The sequence below is a fragment of the Bombus terrestris genome, chromosome 7 (genome assembly GCF_910591885.1).
Source record: "Bombus terrestris chromosome 7, iyBomTerr1.2, whole genome shotgun sequence".
Lineage (NCBI taxonomy): Eukaryota > Metazoa > Arthropoda > Insecta > Hymenoptera > Apidae > Bombus > Bombus terrestris.
Genome location: NC_063275.1, coordinates 9,600,501 through 9,623,869, shown reverse-complemented (window position 1 = coordinate 9,623,869; position 23,369 = coordinate 9,600,501). Strand labels below are relative to the sequence as shown.

The 23,369-nt window shown below is 29.9% G+C and overlaps 1 protein-coding gene across 1 annotated transcript in view; it reads right to left on the bottom strand.

Annotated features, from left to right (window-relative positions):
• Nucleotides 1–14,290, bottom strand: part of LOC100644559 — an 86,087-nt gene extending 71,797 nt beyond the window's left edge. Inside the window, exon 1 of the mRNA XM_003396434.4 lies at nucleotides 13,815–14,290. Within this exon, the coding sequence (XP_003396482.1) occupies nucleotides 13,815–13,866 (52 nt within the window). The 5' untranslated portion in view covers nucleotides 13,867–14,290. The remainder of the gene's footprint in view (nucleotides 1–13,814) is intronic.
• Nucleotides 14,291–23,369: the final 9,079 nt, after the last annotated feature.

Genomic DNA, 23,369 nt, shown 5'->3' with positions numbered 1-23,369 from the left:
TTTTACGTATTGTTTCTAGTATAATTAACACCAAAAATGTAGAAACCGACAAAATTTTAATTAATAATTTTCGAAATTCTATATATAAATATCTCATTGCAAAATTATATTGTTTGATAAAATAAACGTATTGGAATATAAGAAATTTGATTCTAATTTTTTCTCCATTTATGTCGACGCATTATTTTTAGTGCGCTCAAGAGTGAACAAACGACCTCCTTCCACAAAGGTTTGCGTATGCTTGCCGAAGATTATCGAGCACCTTGTTTTCTAAAAAAGTTTCTTCGTAGTTGAGCTGACGGTTCGTTGCATCCGCTTAATGTAGGTTGCTACCTCGTATCATCGTAATTGTTAAACCGCAAACCGGGGCAGAACTTACGCTGAACCTCAAGATATAACGTCACACGATACTTCTTGCTTGTCTTTTACTCTGCCAATATTTGTTTTATAATTATACCGTGATTTAGCTTCTATGTATGTACAAAAGCGAAAACGGAAGTCGTTGGATCCTGACGTGGGTAAAATATTAATTGAGCATATGATTAATGTTATTGAATACGATATAATTTTCATAATAATTGCTTAAACTAAATAAATAATATTTCTGTTGTCTATACATATAATTGCTTTATATTATTAATGCGATTTATTCTATTGTTCTATTTAGTATCTCTCTATTTTCCAAAAAATATTGAAATATTTAAAGTTCCTAGGGTTTCTTATCCTTTAAATAAATTTAAATAAATTTGTTGTATAATTCTTACATTTAATACCACACACTCAATATACGTATATGCATATATGATTAGTAAGTAATGATTAAAATTAAAAATATCTGATTGCACTGAAAGAATCAAATGTTCCTTTAATATCATAAATTCATAGAAATATATACTCGTATGTAGAAAGCAATAAAATGTAGCTCGAATTTTTAATAAGTGGTAGGCACATTTCCAAATTTATAAAAATAAGAATCAGAAAAGCTTTAAATCTCATAATGCAAAAGCTTTCGTATAATATGAAAATATTTTTGGACATAAGATCATTAAGAAATATGTATAGTATTCATTTTTATAAGTGAAATATTTACCATTATGTGTAATACTTTTAAAAATAAACAAATTACTCGCATAGATAATTTTATCATTATTTAAAGCACTTAATAAATTACGTAGTTAAGAAACATGGTATTCTAAAGGAACTTTGATGCATACGATGTACAAGATTTCTTTCATCTCACACCTGAATCTTCTTTTTCATTCCAAAATGAACTGAGCAGTATATCGAAACTCAGATTATAAAAGAACAAAAGCATAAAAGAATGAAGAAACAAAAAGCAATTGATAATAATATGTTTACCAGCCATTTTTATGGAATACAATCATACTAGAAAGTAACACTTCCTCCTTTGTTCCTGTACATAGCATGTTGGCAATGTAACAGAGTAATGTTAAAATTATATAGAATCATCTGATATATCACAATCAGTCACAAATATATATATATACATCAAGTGAACTTCATGCAAAATAAATACAATATTTGAGGTACGGCTTTTAATAAGAGGAATTGTATAAAAACGGAAATCATTTCGCGAAAGCAATTTTAATTAAAGACCAAAGATGGTAAAGGTAACTTGGTAAGAATCTCAATTATACTCATCCGCACAGGTTGCAATGGCGCGGCGCGGCGCGCTGCTCGATGAAAGTTGGCACAATTATGCGTGAAGGATATTTCTTGCCGTGCTTCCAAAGATTCACGGTAAGATCAGTATAAAATACGTATATCGATGAACTCATAATGCGTTTCTGTTTTTTGTTACAACACTGTTTAATGATAGATGTTACTCTTGTACTTACAATTTAATTAGATTTTGATAATAATCAATTAGAAATCAGGCTACCTTAAACTTACTCAGCCTTGTTCCTTATACGTGTATATGATTGCAACATTATTATTAGATCATTCTCGAAGTTCTTAATACTTAATAATATATCAATAATATACAATAATCAATAATAATAATCAAGATAATAATCAATTAGAAATCAGGCTACCTTAAACTTAGCCCTGTTCCTTATATATGTACATGATTGCAACATTATTATTAGATCATTCTGGAAGTTCTTAATACTTTAAAGTTACCAATTTTTAAAGAATATAACTATATTAAAATTAAACATTTTTATCTCAAGTAATTTGTATCATGTATAGTACGTTTTTTTCTTTTTTCTTTTTTGCCAATATATTAAGACTTATACAGACAGGAATGAAAATAACAATTCTTTTGTATATATATTAGGTTGTCCGAAAAGTATCTTTCGTTTTATGAGGAAATAATAGACACACAACGATCCATTTTGTTTTGTTGAGATAAACAAATTGAGATTTCACAGACTTGGTTTCACGTTTGTATGAAGGTGCACTGTTGTAAAAAACACGTTAGCGAAAGAAATACATTTTCCGGACAGCCTAATATATGCAAAATTCATATATTTATAATAATTTATGTATGTATAGAAATTTTCGCAAGAAAAGGGTGCTGAAAGAAACTCAATTTTTGCTTAAGTAGAGGACGCGATGAAAATTACCGCAACCAACGATTTTAATCATTTGCTGTGGTTACTCCTGAATACGATCGTTTAAAACAAAATATAAATTCTTATACTACATATATCTGAGTTACTTTTTATATATTTTTTATACATATTTGACTTTTTAATTTGAGTCATAACAATTACGGCTCTTCTATACGTATAACAGATTGCAATGCCCTTTGTTGTATTATAATTGTAATCTCAATTTTTAAATAGGATTAATTACAGTTTCAATACTATGAGAGAATAATATTGTAAATAAAATATTCATTTACTTAAGGAAGTTATTATCTCTTTTGAAATAATAACATGCTGCAAACTTTTGCAATTTTCCAGGCAAGTATATATTCAATCATATTTATGTATCTAGTTATATCGTTATTGTCTTCCCTATTTATTATTACACATTACACTCCTGAAAATTTTAAACTCTTACACGTCATAGTAATAAATTTGAAACAATTCGAAATTATTTAAAACAATTTCTCAAATTCAATATCTCTAATTACATTATTACAAAAATGTTACAAAAATAACATATGTAATTATAGTAATAATTTTTGTATAAAATGTCTTTTTGATAAATTTTTAATTTCCTCACGGGCCTGATTGTATCGTAGCCATGATGAAACTTATTTGTTGTTCAAGAAATTATTGGTTGCACAAAGTCTACTTATATTTCGCATACGCGCGGAATATATGTAGGTCAGTAGAGTGGACACAGCGAGTTACAATTGCATGGAAAGGGTAAAAGTTATTCCGGTGCGAATATCAGGTCACCGCTATTTCAACCGTTATCTTTTAGCAGTGATTATCATAGCAATTTTATCGATTATCCAGTCTCCCTATCGAGGCAAGTGCATTCCATTATCAGATACTTAATCTTCCTTTTGCCATTAATTAAAAAATATTCGCAGAACCTATAAATCTTATCAGTTTTCAATTGTTTATTCTAAAACAGCGAGATAGGAAAGAAATTTGCATGACTGCTTAAAAAGATTGAAGCACAAGAAAAATATAATTTTCAAATTTTTCATTTAACTCTGAAATATGCATAAATAATACAATACTAATCGTAATTAATATACGAGACGCTTCAAAACGCGATAAAAATAAAATAAAAACGTGATTAAAATAAAAATTACTTTATATTAAATAGCTTATCGTATTTATAATTAAAATGAAATATTTTAAAATTAAGTAACTTAATTGTGTCTCACTTATAATCTAACGGTATTATCAGAATTGAGAATTGGTAAAGTTTCAACGAATATATTACTCATATTAAAATTATCTGTAACTGAAAATCTAGGAAACTAAATCTGAATAATTTCTTAGATCTAATATCCATACTATGTAAAAACATTTTAGTACTAGGTTAATCATCGCCTAATGTATAGTTTATAATTAAAATTGTATGTTGAAAACAAGATAGGAATATCTTTAATTATATGTATTTTGACATCAATAAAAATTAACCTTAATTTTAAGAAAAGCATATCCTTAATTATCATAAAAAGCAGGAAACTGAAATCTACCACTTTGACGGTCGTTCCAGTGCTATTAAAACATCTTTGAACTCACACATTTTACTTATTGCTATTCACAAACTGGTTAAACTGGTTAAACTAAATCAGTTCATTCTAACATTCACCTAATTCTATGAATTCATAAACCTACTGAACTATACTAAATTAAATAAAATAGAACTAAAATAAAGTTCTGCATAGAACTAGATATTCTTGAAAGATGTCTATTTGTTGAAGTTGTAAGAATATTAGTATTATATTAATGTATTACATACTCACACTATTCATAAACTGACTAATTAAACCAAATCCAAGAGAAAACAGGTTTTGCGCCAAATTATGCCAGAAAAATTTCCATATGCCAGAAACACAAAGAATAACATAATGAAGATCACGATATACGTATAAATCACATTTTTTTATTTTCCCAATACGAGAGTAACTTCTACGTACACATTTACAGTAAAAAAAAAAAACAATCTCAAAATAAACAAGACATTTTCTATTTGTTTCTTTTTAATCCTCATTTCACATTTCTAAACATTCTAAAAACATCGATTGCCATTTTTAGTAACATATAAGATATCTATGGCTTTTTTACAAAGTTTTACGAATTTATCAACTGTTTCTACATCTTCTGACTTTCTTCAATTCATTTTTATTACTCTTTTGAAATATCGAATAGCATTATGATTAAAAAGATCTACAAAAACGAACTTTTATTCTCTGTGATTTTCTTTTATTCATATTTCACACGAGAATGAAAATGAGAATTCTCATAAAAATATTATGTGACGTCTAGACGGCGGATTTTTATGCATTTGAAATGCAACGTTTAAAGATGCAAATATACAGAAAATACAAAACTGTATAAAATATCCAAAGTAGAATATTCGTTATAATATTTAGTCTATGAAACATATATCTGTTTAAATTTGCATTGATATCTACGGTCTAGTGGTACGGTTTTCATAGAAAGAGAAACATGCGGAGGAACGTCAGCCAATTGTGGACGTTCTAACTGGATATCCGTAACGCAACACGTGGTTTTGACGATTCGCCCACGTCCAAAGAAAAGTGGATAATCAGGGCAAAAGTAGGTGAGAAGAGGAAGGTCGAACTCCACCTTCTTCTTCTTTCTTGTTCAGAGTCTCCCGTTACTTCACGGAATCGTGGGAAATTAGGAACCAAGTCAGACTAATTAAACACGTCGACCTTTTGTTTTCAAGGCAGAAACTGACGCATGTTACATCGTGTGTACGCGCGATGCACATACTTATGTGTAACACGCACGTGTCAGTCGCTTTCGATCATTTCACGGGCCCTACCAGTTTTCCGATCTGCTCCTGATTTCTACAGCGTTGGTCAGTAGGTCGATACGAAAATGTGAATGTTCGCTTTGCAAAATTTTTGCCTGCTGATCGTAAACCATATCCTTATCATCGATTAACATTTATGACGATAAATATTGGAATATAATTATTGGACTGCCACTATTTATATAGATGCATATTTTTTTATCAAAAATGGATTATAAAGTAAAAATTTGTTCTATTTAGCAGATTCTGAACATATTCGTTTTATATATAAAGGATCTATATAATTGAAATGTAAGAATGTTGTAATAAATATAAAGGATTTATATATTCAATATTGATAATAATAATTCCATTAATTTGATATAATAAAATGAATCTTCTATTTTCTGATTATTTCGTTATTATTACGTGCATAAACGTGCAGTGATCGATCTTATAATCAAAATCAGATTTTTGAACTTTTCATTTAATTCACCTGAAACTTTTCAATAGGATTTAGATCAAGAAACTATAATGACCAACGTACTGTTATTAATTCATTATGTCTTTGTAATTCTTGCGAATAACTTCAACAGATTTTTATGTTAACGACAAATTTTTCGCTCTAAGTATTCATCGCAATTTTATATTAAATACAAAATTCTAATCCATTAATCGTTTCCTTTACAACTATTGACATATGTATAATTTTGTGTGCTGGACTGGGTTAATATAAATGCGTAGTAGAGATATTTGTATATGGGTGTGGAGATATGTATATTCGCGGCGTCTGGAAAACAGATGAATGTAAACTGTTCAGTTGGTTAACAGTCGAGTATGGAGGGAAGTGCTGAGACGCCTGCAAGTGTGTATCGATGAGTATTCTAGAAATCGTCCATAAAATAAATATACGACTGTACTAATATTAATCCCAAGTGTAAATTCAATGTTCCCATAACAATATTTCGGCTATCAGAATCCACAATTCTCAACAACAACCAAGGTTAATTATTATGTTTCTTAGAAGACCAAGAGGTTCCTAATGTTTATGAACAGCAATGTGTGTTCTACATTTTGTATACATGCATCATATTTATTTAAAATCGTAATATAAGTAATGTTTATTTATATTAATAATTACATTAATCGAGTAATTATTAAATAACATCAGAAAAATAAATAACAAAAATCTAGAAGTGTAAAATCAAAATGTAGGAAATGGAATTATAGCGAAATAAAATATCGTTTCGAAACGAACTACATTACTTTCAAAACTATAATAGAGAAGAAATTTTAAGCAGTTGAAATAATAACTAAAAATTAAACAGCGCTAATGAAACAAATTTACATACAGCCTCATCACATTGTATGTTTCAGACTATAAATGTACATGAATTATAAATTAATTTTAACCGATGAAGATCTTGAATAAACTTGCAACTCGACTTTACAAGCTGTGAAAATAAAATAATTAAGATACGACTGTATGTGTATTTTAATTCCTAAAATATCACTGGATTAAACAAACATATTGAACGATTGTTACAAGCTGTGAAAATAAAATAATTAAGATACTACTGTATGTGTATTTTAATTTCTAAAATATCACTGGATTAAACAAACATATTGAATGATTGTTATCATCTTGATGTACGATTTTAATATATTAATTTAGCATTTGTAGTTAATAAATTAAATAGCTACCGGAGTGTTAGATTCTTATGATTGAAATAGTAGAACTAAATTAGTTATACAATAGGCATATTATATATACAAAAGTAAGAATATATTATTTAACGTGACTATTGTTACATCAAAATATTAATTACTTACTAATAAATTTCTAATATACAGAACGTAATATTCAAGATCCGAGAATATTCTAAATTTCTTTTATCGATGATATTATTCATTATCGCTTTAAATAAATTTCTATAAATATAGAAATATTTATATAGAAACTTGAAATACCAAACTTAATTTGGATTAAATCATGTACCAGATAAAAAATATCGACGCGATTTCTACTCAAGTTTCCAATATCAGGTCTGTAAGTATGAAACCGGAATTTGCCTATAGATGACCCTAACTGATAATATAGTTATCACTAAACTGCGTCATTGATACCAAAAGTCTTTGTTGACATCTCACAAACATTTTCGACTCAGAACAATACAAGTTTCATACAACAGCATAGTTTGTAATAGCGCTGAATGTCGAATTTTGTGCCTAGAAACTACGATTTGCGGACAGCAGTGATTGTCTGTTACCATTTGAAGAAAACTGCTACAGAATCGCATCGAATGCTTGTCGAAGCTTACGGTGAGCATGCTCTTGGTAAATCACAGTGCTTTGAGTGGTTTAAAAAATTCAGAAGTGGCAATTTTGACGTGAGGAACGAAGAACGTGTTTGGTGGGATCAGAAGGGTGTGATCTATTATGAGCTGTTAAAACCTGGCGAAACCGTTAATACTGAGCGCTACCGACAACAAATGATCGACTTGAATCAAGCTTTGCGTGAAAAACGACCAGAATATCAAAAAAGGCAACACAAAGTAATTTTGCTTCGTGATAATGCACCATCACATCCAGCAAAACCGATCAAGGAAATGATCGAAGCGTTCATTTGGGAAATACTTTCGCACGCGGCTTACTCACCAGACTTGGCTCCGTCCGATTACTATTTATTTGCATGGATGGGGCATGCACTTTCTGACCAGCACTTCACTTCTTACGAAAATGTACGAAAATGGCTCGAGGACTGGTTTGCCTCAAAAGAGCGACAGATTTTTTGGCGTGGCATCCACCAATTGCCAGACAGGTGGGAAAAATGTATAGCTAGCGATGGGCAATACTTCGAATAAAATATTTTTAATCATTTTCATACAATAAACGTGTATTTTCTATACAAAAATTCCGGTTTTATATTTACATATCTGGTAGATATGTCAAATAAAGAGTTCCAAGGATATTTATTATATTATTTTTTGATAAATATGCAGTCGGTTCCAAAAGTATCTACTACTTGAAAAGGTACATATTTATCGATATACAGTAATGAATGCAGTTCTGTTTTTACGATCAGGTTTTCAGGATAGAGATAGGAAGAAAAAAAACAATATCGTATATATATCTAATTTAAAAATAGTAAACTAAAAAATGTAATTTCGACACACAAAACATTGTATGGCTATGTCGTATGGTCACGTATCGGTACTTTTGCCTAAACCACCCCACAACAGAAGTTCATTGTTTATTGTGAACAATATACCAATGTAATACTCATCTACTGGTCAATATTATATAAAAAAAAAACAGTAATGAACGCATAAATAGGGAAGTACTTAGTAATAAATTCAACTAATTATTATATATTGAAACATATTCTCGTATTTTAAAACATTACAAACATAGAAAGACTTTCAAACTTTTACTTCAATCAATAATTATGATCTAAATCGATTGATAAGCATTTTACCTATTTAAACACTCATAGTTGTTTAAACACTATTGCATGAAATAACAATCTTTCTAACAAACTATATTATTTAATTATTAATTGTCCCATTAATTTGTTGTCATAGTTGCGTTATTCAGTTACGAAAACTGAAATTGCTACTTCACTATAGTTTTTCTAGATGTCGGTACAGTAATGTATGCTTTCACTAAGATTTAATTATACTTCGCGTCAATCCGAGACATAAGACAATAAAAAAGGAGACAAGGAAAGCTATTGTATTCGCGATAAGAATTTAATACCTGTGTGAATCAAACACCGAGGGATAATCGTTCGATCGATCCGATCGTTCGAAAGAAAGCTCGTAAGAATGAAAGATAAAAGATAAGAGAATGAAAGGGCTGGAAAAGAAACGAGGGGAAGATTGACACGACTGAGTAGCGATCCAGACGGAAGAATGTAATTAGTTGGGAACACAGTATTCAGGAAGTAGTTGAAAACTGCGTAACAGAAAAGTGTGTGGCTCCCGATGAAACGTGGGAAATACGGGCAACCGTCACTTTACTATGAGAAGTGATTGCGATCGTTAAACGTAGAAAAGCCACTTTTATGAATCGCTTTTCACACACAATCTAGGTGGACTAATCGTGAAATCTACGACGACTTTTCTAATAGTATGTAATGAACACCTTGCAAAACAGTTTGATCACATAACATGATTGAGTCAATTTGGAAGTATCTGCAGTCTTCCTACGATATATATACTGAAATTTTAGTACATTCTTTTTATACATAGTTAACGCTGAGATTTCAGTAAATTCTTTTCTAATAATTGAGATTAAATTATATATAATTAAATCATACAAAAATATTAATTAATTAATTAAATTATACTACACTTGTACCAGTGAAAAAAATTTATACATACAGAATTAAGGCTAACATATAGGAAGGATACATTACTCGCAAAATGAGGACAAATGGTCCTAGTAATCGTGGGTTGAGAAATAAATATATGCATACATATCTTAATCTCTTAAGGGCTCCTTAAATTTTAGAAAATTCCAAATACGATCCGCAATTGATGAAACCAAAGCTACGTCTTCGGATTATTCGCATGGGTCATCCTACTTACTTTCCCTTTAGAGGCGACGCTATTATATTTTTATTGGACATAATATTAAGGAGTTGGAATTTTAGGACCGTACGCAAAAAACGTAATATTACGTAGAACACAGGGTAGGGAAAATAGATACAGATTTTCGACCCCTTAGCCAACGATTTACGTTCAAGAATTTACGTTTGGCCAGATCATCGTACTACGGGCTATGCCCGTAGTTGTAGATTACGGGGTTAAGGGCAGACAAATCTAGAAAACATGTCTTATAAACATCGGTCGAAAATTAACATTTTCGAAGCTATAAGCAGGTTTTCGTAAAGCGAGTAATTTATTTGTTATGGAACCTATGGTTCTCCATAAAAGCAATGAGTACTTTCCGTGGTTACAAAAGACTTTTACAACACCATCATCTAGATTGCACTAGAAAATTCGCAAGAAATTTATGAAAAAGTATAGAGTTCCTTGGTATGAAGATATCAGGTGCGTATAAAAATGGAAAGAGGAGATATAAAGAAAAGTCATAATTATGAGAAGAATAAATATGCTTGTACTATCTATCGATTTTAAATAAATGAATATTACTTAGAATTTTAAAAGTAATAATTTTCGTTGGACAGTGTTTATTAAAACATTTCTCTTTTATTTGCCCACCACCTATTCTTTAAAATCTGAATTCTCGTTTTATCGCACTATATGTTTTCGTACGGTTTACGAAAATGTTCGATCACTCTTTAAAACAGAATATCTCTTTAAAAGTTGAACTAAACGACTAGAGTCTTTTCTAGACGTTAGAAAAATTGATTTACTAGATGACGTAATTTTGTTATATGAGACATTATATACACATTGACGTAGATATCTAATTACATTTATATATAATTTAAAAAATATTATTATTTAGTAATTAGCTAATAAATTATATTTTAAGAATATTGATATAGAATAGAAAATGTATGAAGACCATAATGTATTTATTTTACATGAGTATTAACTGATTAGGAGAACTTATTGGCATTTCACAATGTATTAATATTTCAAAATCACATAACAAGTATATTATGAATATCACAGAATTATAAAATATGTGTAATTTATTATTGGTTGCCTATACATATAAATAATGATAATTCATGAAAGTTCACTGGAAGAAACTTTTATTGTATTTAATAACATTAATGCTAGCATCTACTGATTTATGAATGAAATAGATCAACAAACTGTTCACTTGCAACATTTATTTTTTAATTGGATTGTGTTAAAAATTCTTCGCTTCTACTATTTATTTAAAGAAAGCGATGTGAAGAATAATCAACATCAATCTATTTTTTACTATTAGGAAAAGAGAAATACTAATAAGCATGTAACAAACAGTATGAAATTCGAAATGAAAAAATAAAGAACAGAAATTCTCATTAAAGAAAATCCATATCAAACCATTGCCTAGCGTAATCTACAAAAACTGACTATAAACACTACAATAATTAAAATGAAAAATTTATAAGAACGAATTGTTTATAAGATCTTGAAATAATATTAAAATACCAAAATGTCAAAATGAAAGACTAGACATTTTACATTTCATCGCGCGTATGAAACCTATATTTAATAATTTATAGTACGAAAAATAATATAACGAAATATAACGAACAATAATAATAAAACTAGAAAGTAAATAATGAAAGCTGGTAAAAAATAATGCAATCAATGAAATACCAACTATGTCATAAACGATAATCTTTCACAGCACTTCCCATTAAATGCAAAAAGCATAGATAGAAAAGTCAATTTGACACCTGTGCACGTGAAGGCAAGTACATTTGCCGCTTTACGCTACAAAAGTGGATTTACGCGTTAAGAATAGATGCATCCAATCGAGAAAATGAATTTGCTACTCTCGTAGTCGGTGATCGATGCTGAAGGATTACTCGCGCTTCCGAGATAGATGGAAATACACTTTGAAAGGCTTATATCCGGTTTTAACACATCAAAAAGAGTTCTTCGTTAAAAAAATACGACAAACGGAAACTTTTTTATATTTCGACAGATCTACAAATATATTTTTAAGATACTTTATATCGGAGATACTGATTAAAAGAAGAGGAAAAATTATAATTAGAATTTAATTTTCAAGGTTTCATCCTAATTGTAATAATGTGACAGCAACAGAATTATAATATTTATTTTATCGATGATTTATTCTGAGATACTATATATAAATTCCATTGAAATAATAATGTTAGTATAATGTGATAGTAATACATAATTGACTTCTTTATCTCCTTTATAAGCAAATCGTTGTTTGCCGAGATATTCAAAATTAGGGTTTCAACTTTTACATTTAAGTAAGCTTAGAAGAAAAGCATTAGTTTAATTGAAATTATGTTATATAGACAAATGCGCTAAATTATAAAATAATTATAATAATTATTAATCAAATAGGTAAAATCCAAACGATCGTAATGCAATTTTTCCATTTGCTTTTAATTATTTCAAATTACTTTGCTTTGATCAATTATCAGTAAGAGGCAGTAAGAATATCATAATTTTTGTAATATGCGTTATTAAATTTTCGTATAATTAGGTAACAGTTAAAAAAAATCTGCATTTCGATTTTTAATTGTATTCATCGAAAATACTAATTTCTGAATCTCTATCAGATAATCGTATATTACGCATCGTATTTTATCATGATAAAAATTTATATTGTATTCTGCGCAGATTTTTATCTCCTAGAAAGAGTGGCTTTGTTCTTAAAACTCCCGTGAATTTTCTATACTCTTAATTAAAAGAGCAAAAAGATGCTCTCTTTAAGATAGGCAGACAAGGGATTTCTAAATGCTCTTTTGTAAGAAGTTTAAACGTGAACTCTAAAGTAAACTTGTCCTTTACTACGACGTTGTATAATATTACGTATAAACAAGGAACAATATATTATTACCTTTCCTTACTTTTCTTCCTTTAATAGTATTTTACTAATATTACCAAGATAAATAATTACTTTATAATATGCAAAACCACATATTACTAATAATTACTGATTACGAGTCGTTTACATTTCGATAATTTCTAATATTTTCCTAGAAGAATTTACATTATTATCAATTACTTGATCAAAGGTTTTATTGTACCTATCGGAGATACTGATTAAAAGAAGAGGAAAAATTATAATTAGAATTTAATTTTCAAGGTTTCATCCTAATTGTAATAATGTGACAGCAACAGAATTATAGTATTTATTTTATCGTTGATTTCTGCAATTAATCTGTTAACCAGGTCATCCTTTATTTAGAAACTTCTATAATCTATGAAACTAGAAGTTAACAAAAATAGATCAACTTCAATTCTGTCAGAGACATAGCAGCTACAACAAAAGTTTCCTGAAAGATAAATTTTTCATTTTATATTCCGAAATCTACAACAATTTATTTTATTATGTATAAGGGCACGACACATAAAAGAAAACAATGAAATAGATACTGTTATATACTTATACAACATTAGCTAAAATTCTTAAAAATATCATTTTTGGAGTATAAATTAAAAAATCTAGTTTGCACATCGCTCAAAATAAGATATTATTTATTTTCGATATTTAATATATTTAGCCCTAATTAATTAGAATATAAATTCTATAATAGATTCAATTATGTACAAAGACTTTTGTTGCCACTGCATGTCTAATACATTAGAAACTCGAATGACGAGTTAACTTTTCTTTGATTAACAGATTGAATAACAATTTCTCAGCACAAAACCCACAAAAATTATTGCATAATGTAGCTATTTTAATAAACTAAGTATTTTAAAACGAACCTCGCGTAGTCAAGCCGGCGACAATCAGAAGAAACACAGCTGTCCTTTCCATGTTTTCGTAATCCGCTTCTTCCAGTCAACTCTGGTCACGAACGATCAGCTGATAATCGTTTCTTCGCGACAACGATCAGCGAAGAATCTGTTCTGGTATCACACCGACTGGTGATCTTGTTGTTAATCCAGCAAAAAAAGGTCACTTTCGAATTCGCGAGTTCACCGAACGTACCGCGAGGCTAACGTCATTTCGCGATCGTTTCCGGTTGAACACCGACTGAGTACCGGAACTGTTCCAAGAGTACGACTGTTCCGGACGAGACGCGAGTTCGTTCCTCCTCTTTTTTCTCCTTTTCTTTTTCTCTTTTTTTCGATGAAGATACGTATTCTCTTTGGTGATAGGTAACTTTCTAGGATATCGTGGACTCGAACGACCGACGTGAAACGATCTTTCCTGAAGACTGAGGTGCTTACTCCCTGGCAGGAAGTCGTCCAGGTGTTCTGCTCCCCACTTGTTACTCTTCTCTACCACCTCTCCAACCAGGTAACGACCGATGTGCTGGTTGCCATCGAGAACGAGGCTGACTTGTGCGACTGACTGACTGTTCGTCCTCTGTACTTACGTACTCCTCCGGTATTCAGGCCAACTTTTGATGGGACATCGCCGAGCTTCGAGATGACAGGACCCTCCTAGCAAACAGCCGTGACGAAAATTCGATTTGAACATGTTGATTCGCTGAATGCATCGCGTGGACACGTTGATACCCTGAATCTGGAACAGGCGAATCACTGCTTAAGCGAAGTCTGGAATATTGGAAAGTCTAGCAAATTGATAGTACATGAAGCTTCCGCTGCTTCAGAAATGTTTGAACGTTGCATGGACAATTGGATTCTTCGTTTTGATATCAGATATGATTTGATTTCGAAATTTTAAATAGTAGTTCAGATATACAGTGACTCACAAAAGTATCCGAACGCTTATCTGGGACAATTTTTATGAATATATTATGCGTTACACGAAAGTTTTTGAAATTTCATTAGCACAGTAATGAGATTACCGTGATTACATTAGTAAAATTTGAAATTAATTTAAAAATGTATATAGACATTATAAGATATTTAATCCAAGCACATATTTATTAATATTTATTAGTATAAACCATGAATCATAGTAATTTTGAACATACAGTAAGATGGTCCCACTAAGTATTGAGATATATTAATTTAGTGGATAATTGATTGTTTAAATATTTCCGTGATCTTTGTGAAATATATACATATACGTAATACTTTGTAATTTCTGTACAGGTTTTTAATTTTGTTTCAAAATTTATCAATATAACGGTATTAATGAAACTTCGCAATGTTTTGCATGACACACATAATATGTAAATTCTGTCTGCCAGAATTTGAATTCTTTTGGTGAGCCAGCGTTTTGTGATAATAAACTATTATTACTCATATAAACCGTGCTGCGTTCTTTCCGTCTTTTTCGACGCAGTCGTGTTTTTCTATTATTGAAGAACTCCCTTAATTTCAGAAAAATATAACATAATCAATATTAATATGCATGATTCCTTGTTGCAGTTTGTCTAAGTTCCTCTTAAGATGGTACTTGTTGAAACAGAAAAATGAAATTTTGACAGTATAAAAATTCAAGAGTCTTGAATCTTCATCTTCATCTGAATCAATCTTGAAGATGTTGAGTCCCAATGTTGAAGATGAAACAATCTGCATCTGAATACATATGCTTAAGTATCAGTACTTGTTTCGCTATTTTGAATCTTGTTTATGTAAAAGATGTCGATATCAGAAATACAATACTTTTGATCTGTAATGAAAGTTTCAAATTTTTAACGTCAGAATCTTGAGAAATATATATACATTTAACATAACATATGTTATACGTGTATAAACTTCTTATTTAGAATATTGTATAATGAAAAATAGCTGCAAAACTATCTCTGAAAAGTCTCTAAAATGTTATCTATATGTAATTTAAATTTTGCCTTTCTTAACGACTATAAAAGGAAACAAAGAAAGCTACGTATTCATCAAAATAATTAAACCTATGCATTCCAAGAAATTGATAATGTATTCGTGTGTAAATACTCACATCTATGATATCCATTTCCATAAGTAGTTGACAACTTATTCACAAATATCGTTCATTTATTTTAAATCCATTGGAGGAGAACCGAAACAGTTACCTAAAGAAAGAAAGATAATATTATTAAGAAAAAATATCGTTGAAAATGTTAATAAGTCATTGTCTAAGATCTATATAATACTAACTTATTGATATATAATATGATATATGATATTATACGATGATTGATATATTATATGATAAAAGATCATTTTGTTTAAATCTCATCTTATTGTCACGAATAAAATATTTGGGGTCCTACATCAATAGGATAATAGACTTTGAAATATTTTAAACGACAATCATATTCTAATTAATGATTCTATGATTAGTAGTCGTAACTACTAGTAATCATAAAATTAACGTTACAGAGAATACTCAAATGAAGAGGCACGAATTAATTATACATACATACATTTCACGTTCTACTTTAACTTTAAAAACATATCAATTTGCATAGAATGTTACTCGAATTTTCCTGTCTGTGATGATAACGGGATGATGTGTACAGTTTAGCTAGCAAATTTATTCGCGTCTAATCATGACATTCACTTTAAAGAAAACTAACAATTATGCTATTATTAATTCAACGAATGGTCACAATGATAGTGTTAATTAAGGATAATTAGAAATAATTTTATTCTTATGATTTTTACCAAATAATTCACATAATTCATATAATAAAGGGAAACAAGTACCTGGATAAACAAAACTGACAATGTATAGTTTATTGATACAACCATATGTACGATTGTGTTATGTTGTCATGTTGTTAACCACGTTACGAATATATTAATTTTTATACTTCGATAATAGCCAAATACTGTTGCACATTTCCTTAATAAGTACAAATAATCAAGAAGTAAAATAAATCTAAGTAACAATATTTAATAAATAAAATTTAGTTTCCTCCTTTGCACGGATCACTAGCGATGTATGTTGCTAATAAAAAATACAAAAAGGATTCGAAATTTAAAAATTTTTCTTTCTTATACAATTGAAGATTAGAAAAATAGATGTAGAAATTAATTATGCACCTATAACGGTTAATTTAGTAAAGATATTCTCTCAAAGGGAAACTTCAATGTTTCTTTTTCAAACGAGAAAATCAATTCGTGTATATGCATGCATCTGAACCGTAAAGTTTTTAGCATTCGTTGATACTTTTATTAGTATTATAAAATTCTCGATATGTTTCCTGTATTCCTTCTGCATATATAAACCTCTAAAATAGTAAGATGTTTAATAGAAGAGCAGTAAAAGTACTTTTTTTTTTCAAAAAAACAAGATCGATTCTGGACACGATACGTACATTTATAAGTAAATTTAATACTATATTTTAAACTTTGGAAACATACGTAGTTTTCTAAAATGAAAAATTCCGTCGCTTCTAAATCACTAATTCTAAAAAAAAAACATAATTGGAAAAGGTCCTCATTTATTTTATACTTTTGCAATTAAAACGGGGAATCTTGTTAATATCTTACAGTCGTTTCGTTCCATATTTATAGGCATTGTGTTTATTTACTCATTTATTGAACACTAATATATTTCAAGATTTCTAATAACTTGATTGATAAATTACCCGATTCGGTTCACAATAAACATTAATTCATGATATTATCGTATTTGCCTACTAAACATGCAACTGTAAAAGAATCGCTAACAGTGGCGTGGTTCGAGCATGCGAAACACTTTCTCGCGGACTATTAAATTTCACGGCTACGTTAATCAACATGTTCGAGGTAAAAGAATGATCGCATCTCATTGTTAGCGCGAAGCAGAAGCAACAATTAACTTGACTAAGGAAGCTTGGCCATCGAGGGTTAGACGATCCGGTTTAGGGTGACGCGGTTCGTTGATCATCCTACTAGTTCTTTCTGTTTAGACGCGGTTAAAATCTCTTTTTCATTTTGAATAATGACTAAACATTGCACCTATAAATGTAAGAATTGATCTTAGGAAACATAATTGTAATATATTAAAAGTTTTCTTTGTTTTAATTATGCAAATATAATTTTGAAATAAGTGAGCATCTCCGTCAGTTTCTTATGTCTTTTCTCTTTCTTAGGATTGATAATAATATTAGAAAATGAAAATTGATAATAATAAACGTCAAACAATTTCAGATACTTAGGATCGATAATAGTAAATTTCCATATGAAATATTGATCTTCAGATATGAAAATTTTCACTAAACTTTGAAGGTCTCTCGAAGTTACAAGTAATTTTTATTTAAATATTTCCCTTTGATAGAAAAATTAGTGGCTTCTTTTAAAAAGACATTGCGATTACTTTTACTTTTATTACTACTACTTGTACTTTTAAGAAGATATTGAAATGTACGGCTGGCCCAACAAATACTCATTTACTTATGTAAATCGACAGTAAACTTTCCAACAGCTTCTGTCCCGTGGCTCGCTACACAAAGACCCTATTCTTCGGACAAGATGATTGCCAGAATATTTTCAGCTAGTCTAAGGACCTGCTATAAATCTTAGGATTTGTTTAGCTAAGATTCTCAAAAAGGAACAAATACTCTTTGTCTCAACAGTCTCAAAATCTATCACCTACCACGGGAAGATACGGGATCACGTTTTCCTTCCGCTAGCAACTTTTAAGGGTGGTTAGCATCCTTTTCCAACCACCAATACAAAATTAACCAATTATCAGTAACGTCCATTTTCCTCACTTTCCGAATGAAGGCTTTCCTCAACGAATCCGATGATCTCGTATCTTTAAACACACCCCATCATAGTTTTCCTCTATAGCATCATCGTGACGAAAAGTCAGTCGTTAGACGCCTGTCCGAGTCGATATGTCGTAGTTAGCAGCAATAATTGACCCGAGTTTCTCGACATCTTAGACAATCATCATCCGAACTTGTATCGTACATCGAAACGCATCGACCCGAGTTCGAACTTGTAATCGCGAACCGCTAATAGTAATAATCGCGAGTCCTACGCATAGTGTACACATAGAGTATATGTTAATAAATATATTAGATTATCCCGTAAGTTCGTGCCATTTTTTGAGCGGTTATATATGTTAAGATTGTTTACATACCTTTCAGTTTCATGAAAAAATGTAATCCCCCTCTCGTTGTACAACTTCTTCCCATTTTTCATTATTCCGTCTCGATAAAAGTCCTCTCGTTTTTCTTTAAAATATGAAATGTATACACAAAGGACGGCACGAACTTATGGGATGACCTAATATATCGTTAAATATATTCAAGTGTTTCTTCAGCACCTATTACGACCTATCCACCTGACTTACTTTTAAAAAGATAATGTATATTTATCTGTATATATACTGTTTTTATATATCTCTTTCTTTATTACACATAAGAAAATCAAATATTGTTTCAAGTGGATTAAAATATTTGTATTTAACACATAAGACGTTCATATTATATGCTACATCTATTCGTGCACAAGATAAATGCGAGTTATTTGGTTTTTAATGAATACATTTACTATCTGACTCATAAATGTAAAATATTAATCAAATTATAATGTTTTCATATGTGAATGAAATATAACTATTATATAAACAGTATTATACACCTCACTTCTGTATTTTATCATTAATAAAAGATAAACATACATTTTACTGCGTAGTTCTAAATTATAGAGAGTAGTTATTTCATACGAAATTTCAATAAAATTCACAACTTATGTATGGATGTAACATATAAACGTCAAAAACTTTCTGTGTCGTTTGTTAAAAAGTAGCTCCTAACCGCGTTCCTCGTCCCATCGATGTCTCGTTTTCCTGGTGCATTCCGTGTCAGTTGTTCGCGAAGAGGTCGCGCTTGGATATTCAATTAGAGACGTAATGCACAAGCATACGAGCTACAAGCATGCAAGTGAAGTCGTCGAGGACGATTGCAATTTTAAACATTCAAACGGCAAATTACTCAGATTCCTGTTTTACGATTTTACAAATCGTAATTATATTCTATTATAAGAATCTGACAATTATAAATTATTAAATAATATAGCATTATTCTACTTGACGTAGTTGTTATAGCCTTGTTACCACAATATACTTCAAAAAATAATTTCAAAAAATATATTGAATTTTATAAATTACACATATAAAACATACGGAGATACTGGATTTAAAATCTACTAAACACTGTATCAAAAATAACAAAGTCATCCAACCAAACAGAGTCAAAATTGTAGAATAACAACTGTTAAATCGAAATAATTTTTTATTACATACATATTAGATATTAAGAAATATTCAATACGCGAAAATTCTTAAATATTCACTTCAAATATTATCATAACCATAAAAATATAATACTCATCTACTCATTTCAAGTCACAAGTGATAAAAGTAAAGAATGTACATCAACAATCAGTATAGGAGAAACTATATAATTTTCGCGATATAAATAATATCATGTATTTATAGATACCGCAATTAGTAATTTATGAGAATTTTCTATTGGACATAAAACGTTAATGTTTTATGCAAGCTTATGGCTAATTTAATTTAATAATAACTTGCATTTGATAAAAGAGTAATGATCTAATGGCCTCAATGGTGAATCTAGAAACCTTTCTTGTGAGGAAGACAGGTGAAATGTGTTTTTACATAATGTATATTATACATATCTTTGTATATAAATACATTTTTAAATCTTCTTTTATAAGAAATTTACTTATGATTTATATCTTAATAATAGATAATTAAATTCACATTAATCTGAGACTGGAAAGGTATACTCGAATCTGGACAGATATAACAAACTGTAAATCTATAAAGTCATTATCAAATACATTTGTACATACGAACTGCACATTTAGGGCATAATTCCCAAGTTGAATATTTAAAAAATTGAAAATCTCTGATCTATCGTTACCTTTTTTAGACATAATGATTTTGTGAGATATGACGATATAAGAAAAGCACTACAAATTCCCTTGGGTGAAGAGGAAATTATAAATCGCACTAAAGCACATCTAAACAAAATAAACAATCACATGAACGTATTTATCAAAAATTGCCGCTCAAATATGCTCAAATGATTTAAAAGGAAACATCCGACTGATCTACTTATGCCCAAGCAATATCGCACATAAACATACACAACATTTAATCTACTCTAGCGGTTGTCTATAAATGCACCGAAATTATCACGATATTGAAAATAAAATTCATTATGAAAATATAATTAACGGTATTAGACAATTAGAAACATTTAAAAATGGTGATATAAAAAAAGAAACATCAACTATGTACCGAATAAGTTTTTCAGAATGTGACGTAATATTTTTATATTTTATCATTCTTGGGTAGGAGACAATCGCCCTGGCGATCCAATAATGGTGAATACTTTAAACATTTGACAAAAACTTTTAATTGTTTAATATAAATCGAATGTTTATTCGTTCATTGTAAATATCTTTACCTTAAATTACACAATATACTCTGTATATCATAAATCGACATATATGTTACACATATATGAAGTAATGTTATATTTACAATCCTAAAAAAGTCAGTTTCAAACTACACAACATTAAGAAGATTTCAAAAATAAATCGTTTGCAATGTGAAGATTTTGTAATTTCAATAACGGAAAAGACATTAATTACTTCTTTAATTTAAAAATGCGATACAATTAGCCCTTAAAGGCTCTAAAAACTATCGATTAATGAAATAATTTATAATTTCATAGTTTTCATCAATTCTGCAAGATACAAAAATTATTAACCAGATAGATTTTTCACTTTATAATTCAAAAGTCATATTTTCAAGAATTTTAACTAATACTATATAACAATAAACGTAACAGTGTCCATTCGTTATACTTCTGCTACTAAAATTCCTCTAGATATCGTTTGTTGGAATATATAAAATGAAAAATCTATTTGATAAAAAATTTTTACGCGAGACTATATGCTTCCCTGGTGCTCAGTTTAGGATTAGAAGGTCACTATATATACTGGAAGTAACGATACACGTTTATATAGAACACGTGACTGAAATTTGTAAGGGTGTCCGAGGATCCATTCGCGGAACTAGGTGACTCGCTGTCAACGCGTGCTTTAGTAGGGCACTTTCAGCATCACGATAACCGACGAATTGCGTAGGACCAGATTTGGTAGAGGCGGAAATTTGGTGCGACGAAAGCTAGCGGTGTCGAGTCACTTGTTAGTAACATCGCCTTCCTGACCCACATACCACGACCCCCATACAAACGTAATGCCACATACATATGTAGGTATGCATTTACGGGGATATACAGATACAGAAGCGCACATCGTATACGAGAAGCCACCATCGTTCGAGGATAAGGTCCTCGTTCACGTTCCTGATCATTCTGACATGCGAAGCTATGGCTATCGATGTCGTGCTTCAATCACTACTGACATTCTTTCGCAATTAAACGTGCGATATTTTCATTGCAGATAGATTTTTCATTTTATAGTTGAACTTTAGTTACGTAAATTCCATTTACTTGAACGAGATTTTAGTTAATGCCCGATTAAATTCTGTTGATTGGATCTACTTATCTGTACGTGAACTCTTATATGAATGAAGAAATATAGGCCGTAAAAGGAATTAGTAATCTCTTATAATGAAAGAAAAATTGTATAAATTGCTTGTTCCTCACGCTGACGGATACATGTAGACGAAGTTCCACTATATATCCCAAAAGCAATATCTAAGAGAATTTTAACTAATACAGTGCGCTTCACAACTATGTTAAGATGGTATTTCTAAATTGATATGAAGATTATTAACATTATTTCAATCAGTGAAATTTAAAATCAAGACATATACCAACGTGTTAGTAAAAAAGAAACCAAAAAGTACCATATTATTAAGATTAATAGATAATTTACATGTATAGTTTAAGAGCTCAATATACTGTTACCACAAAAAGCACCCAGCTACTTATTGACAGTAGTGTAAATATTTTATAAGATAAAGATTTTGTGATTTCCAGAACCAAAGTAATAGTCTTTCTTTAATTTAAGAATGTTGTAATCAAAATTTTAAAAAATCAAACACTGATAAAACAATCCACAGTTTCATAATTTTCATGATTTCCGCAAGATATGCTGTTATGCCTGTTATATCGCGAATTTGAATATTGATAAGTTTCAGTACTAGGTACTGAATAATATAGTACAATAGAATAGAATGTAGAGGTACAAACTAATGAAAAGTGTACGAGCTTCCTTCAAATGACAGCATGACTGGTCTAATACCATAACAGTTACATATCACGAGTATTACAAGAAGAAGTAGAATTCTCTAGCCTGAGCTCTATATTTATGCGATCTATCTAAGAATAATTATAAGAAATGGTTAAAAAAAGAAAGTTCTTTCTGAAGATCGTTGAATTTTCCTTCGAAGTCGATGATTGTGAGAAAGAAGATTTG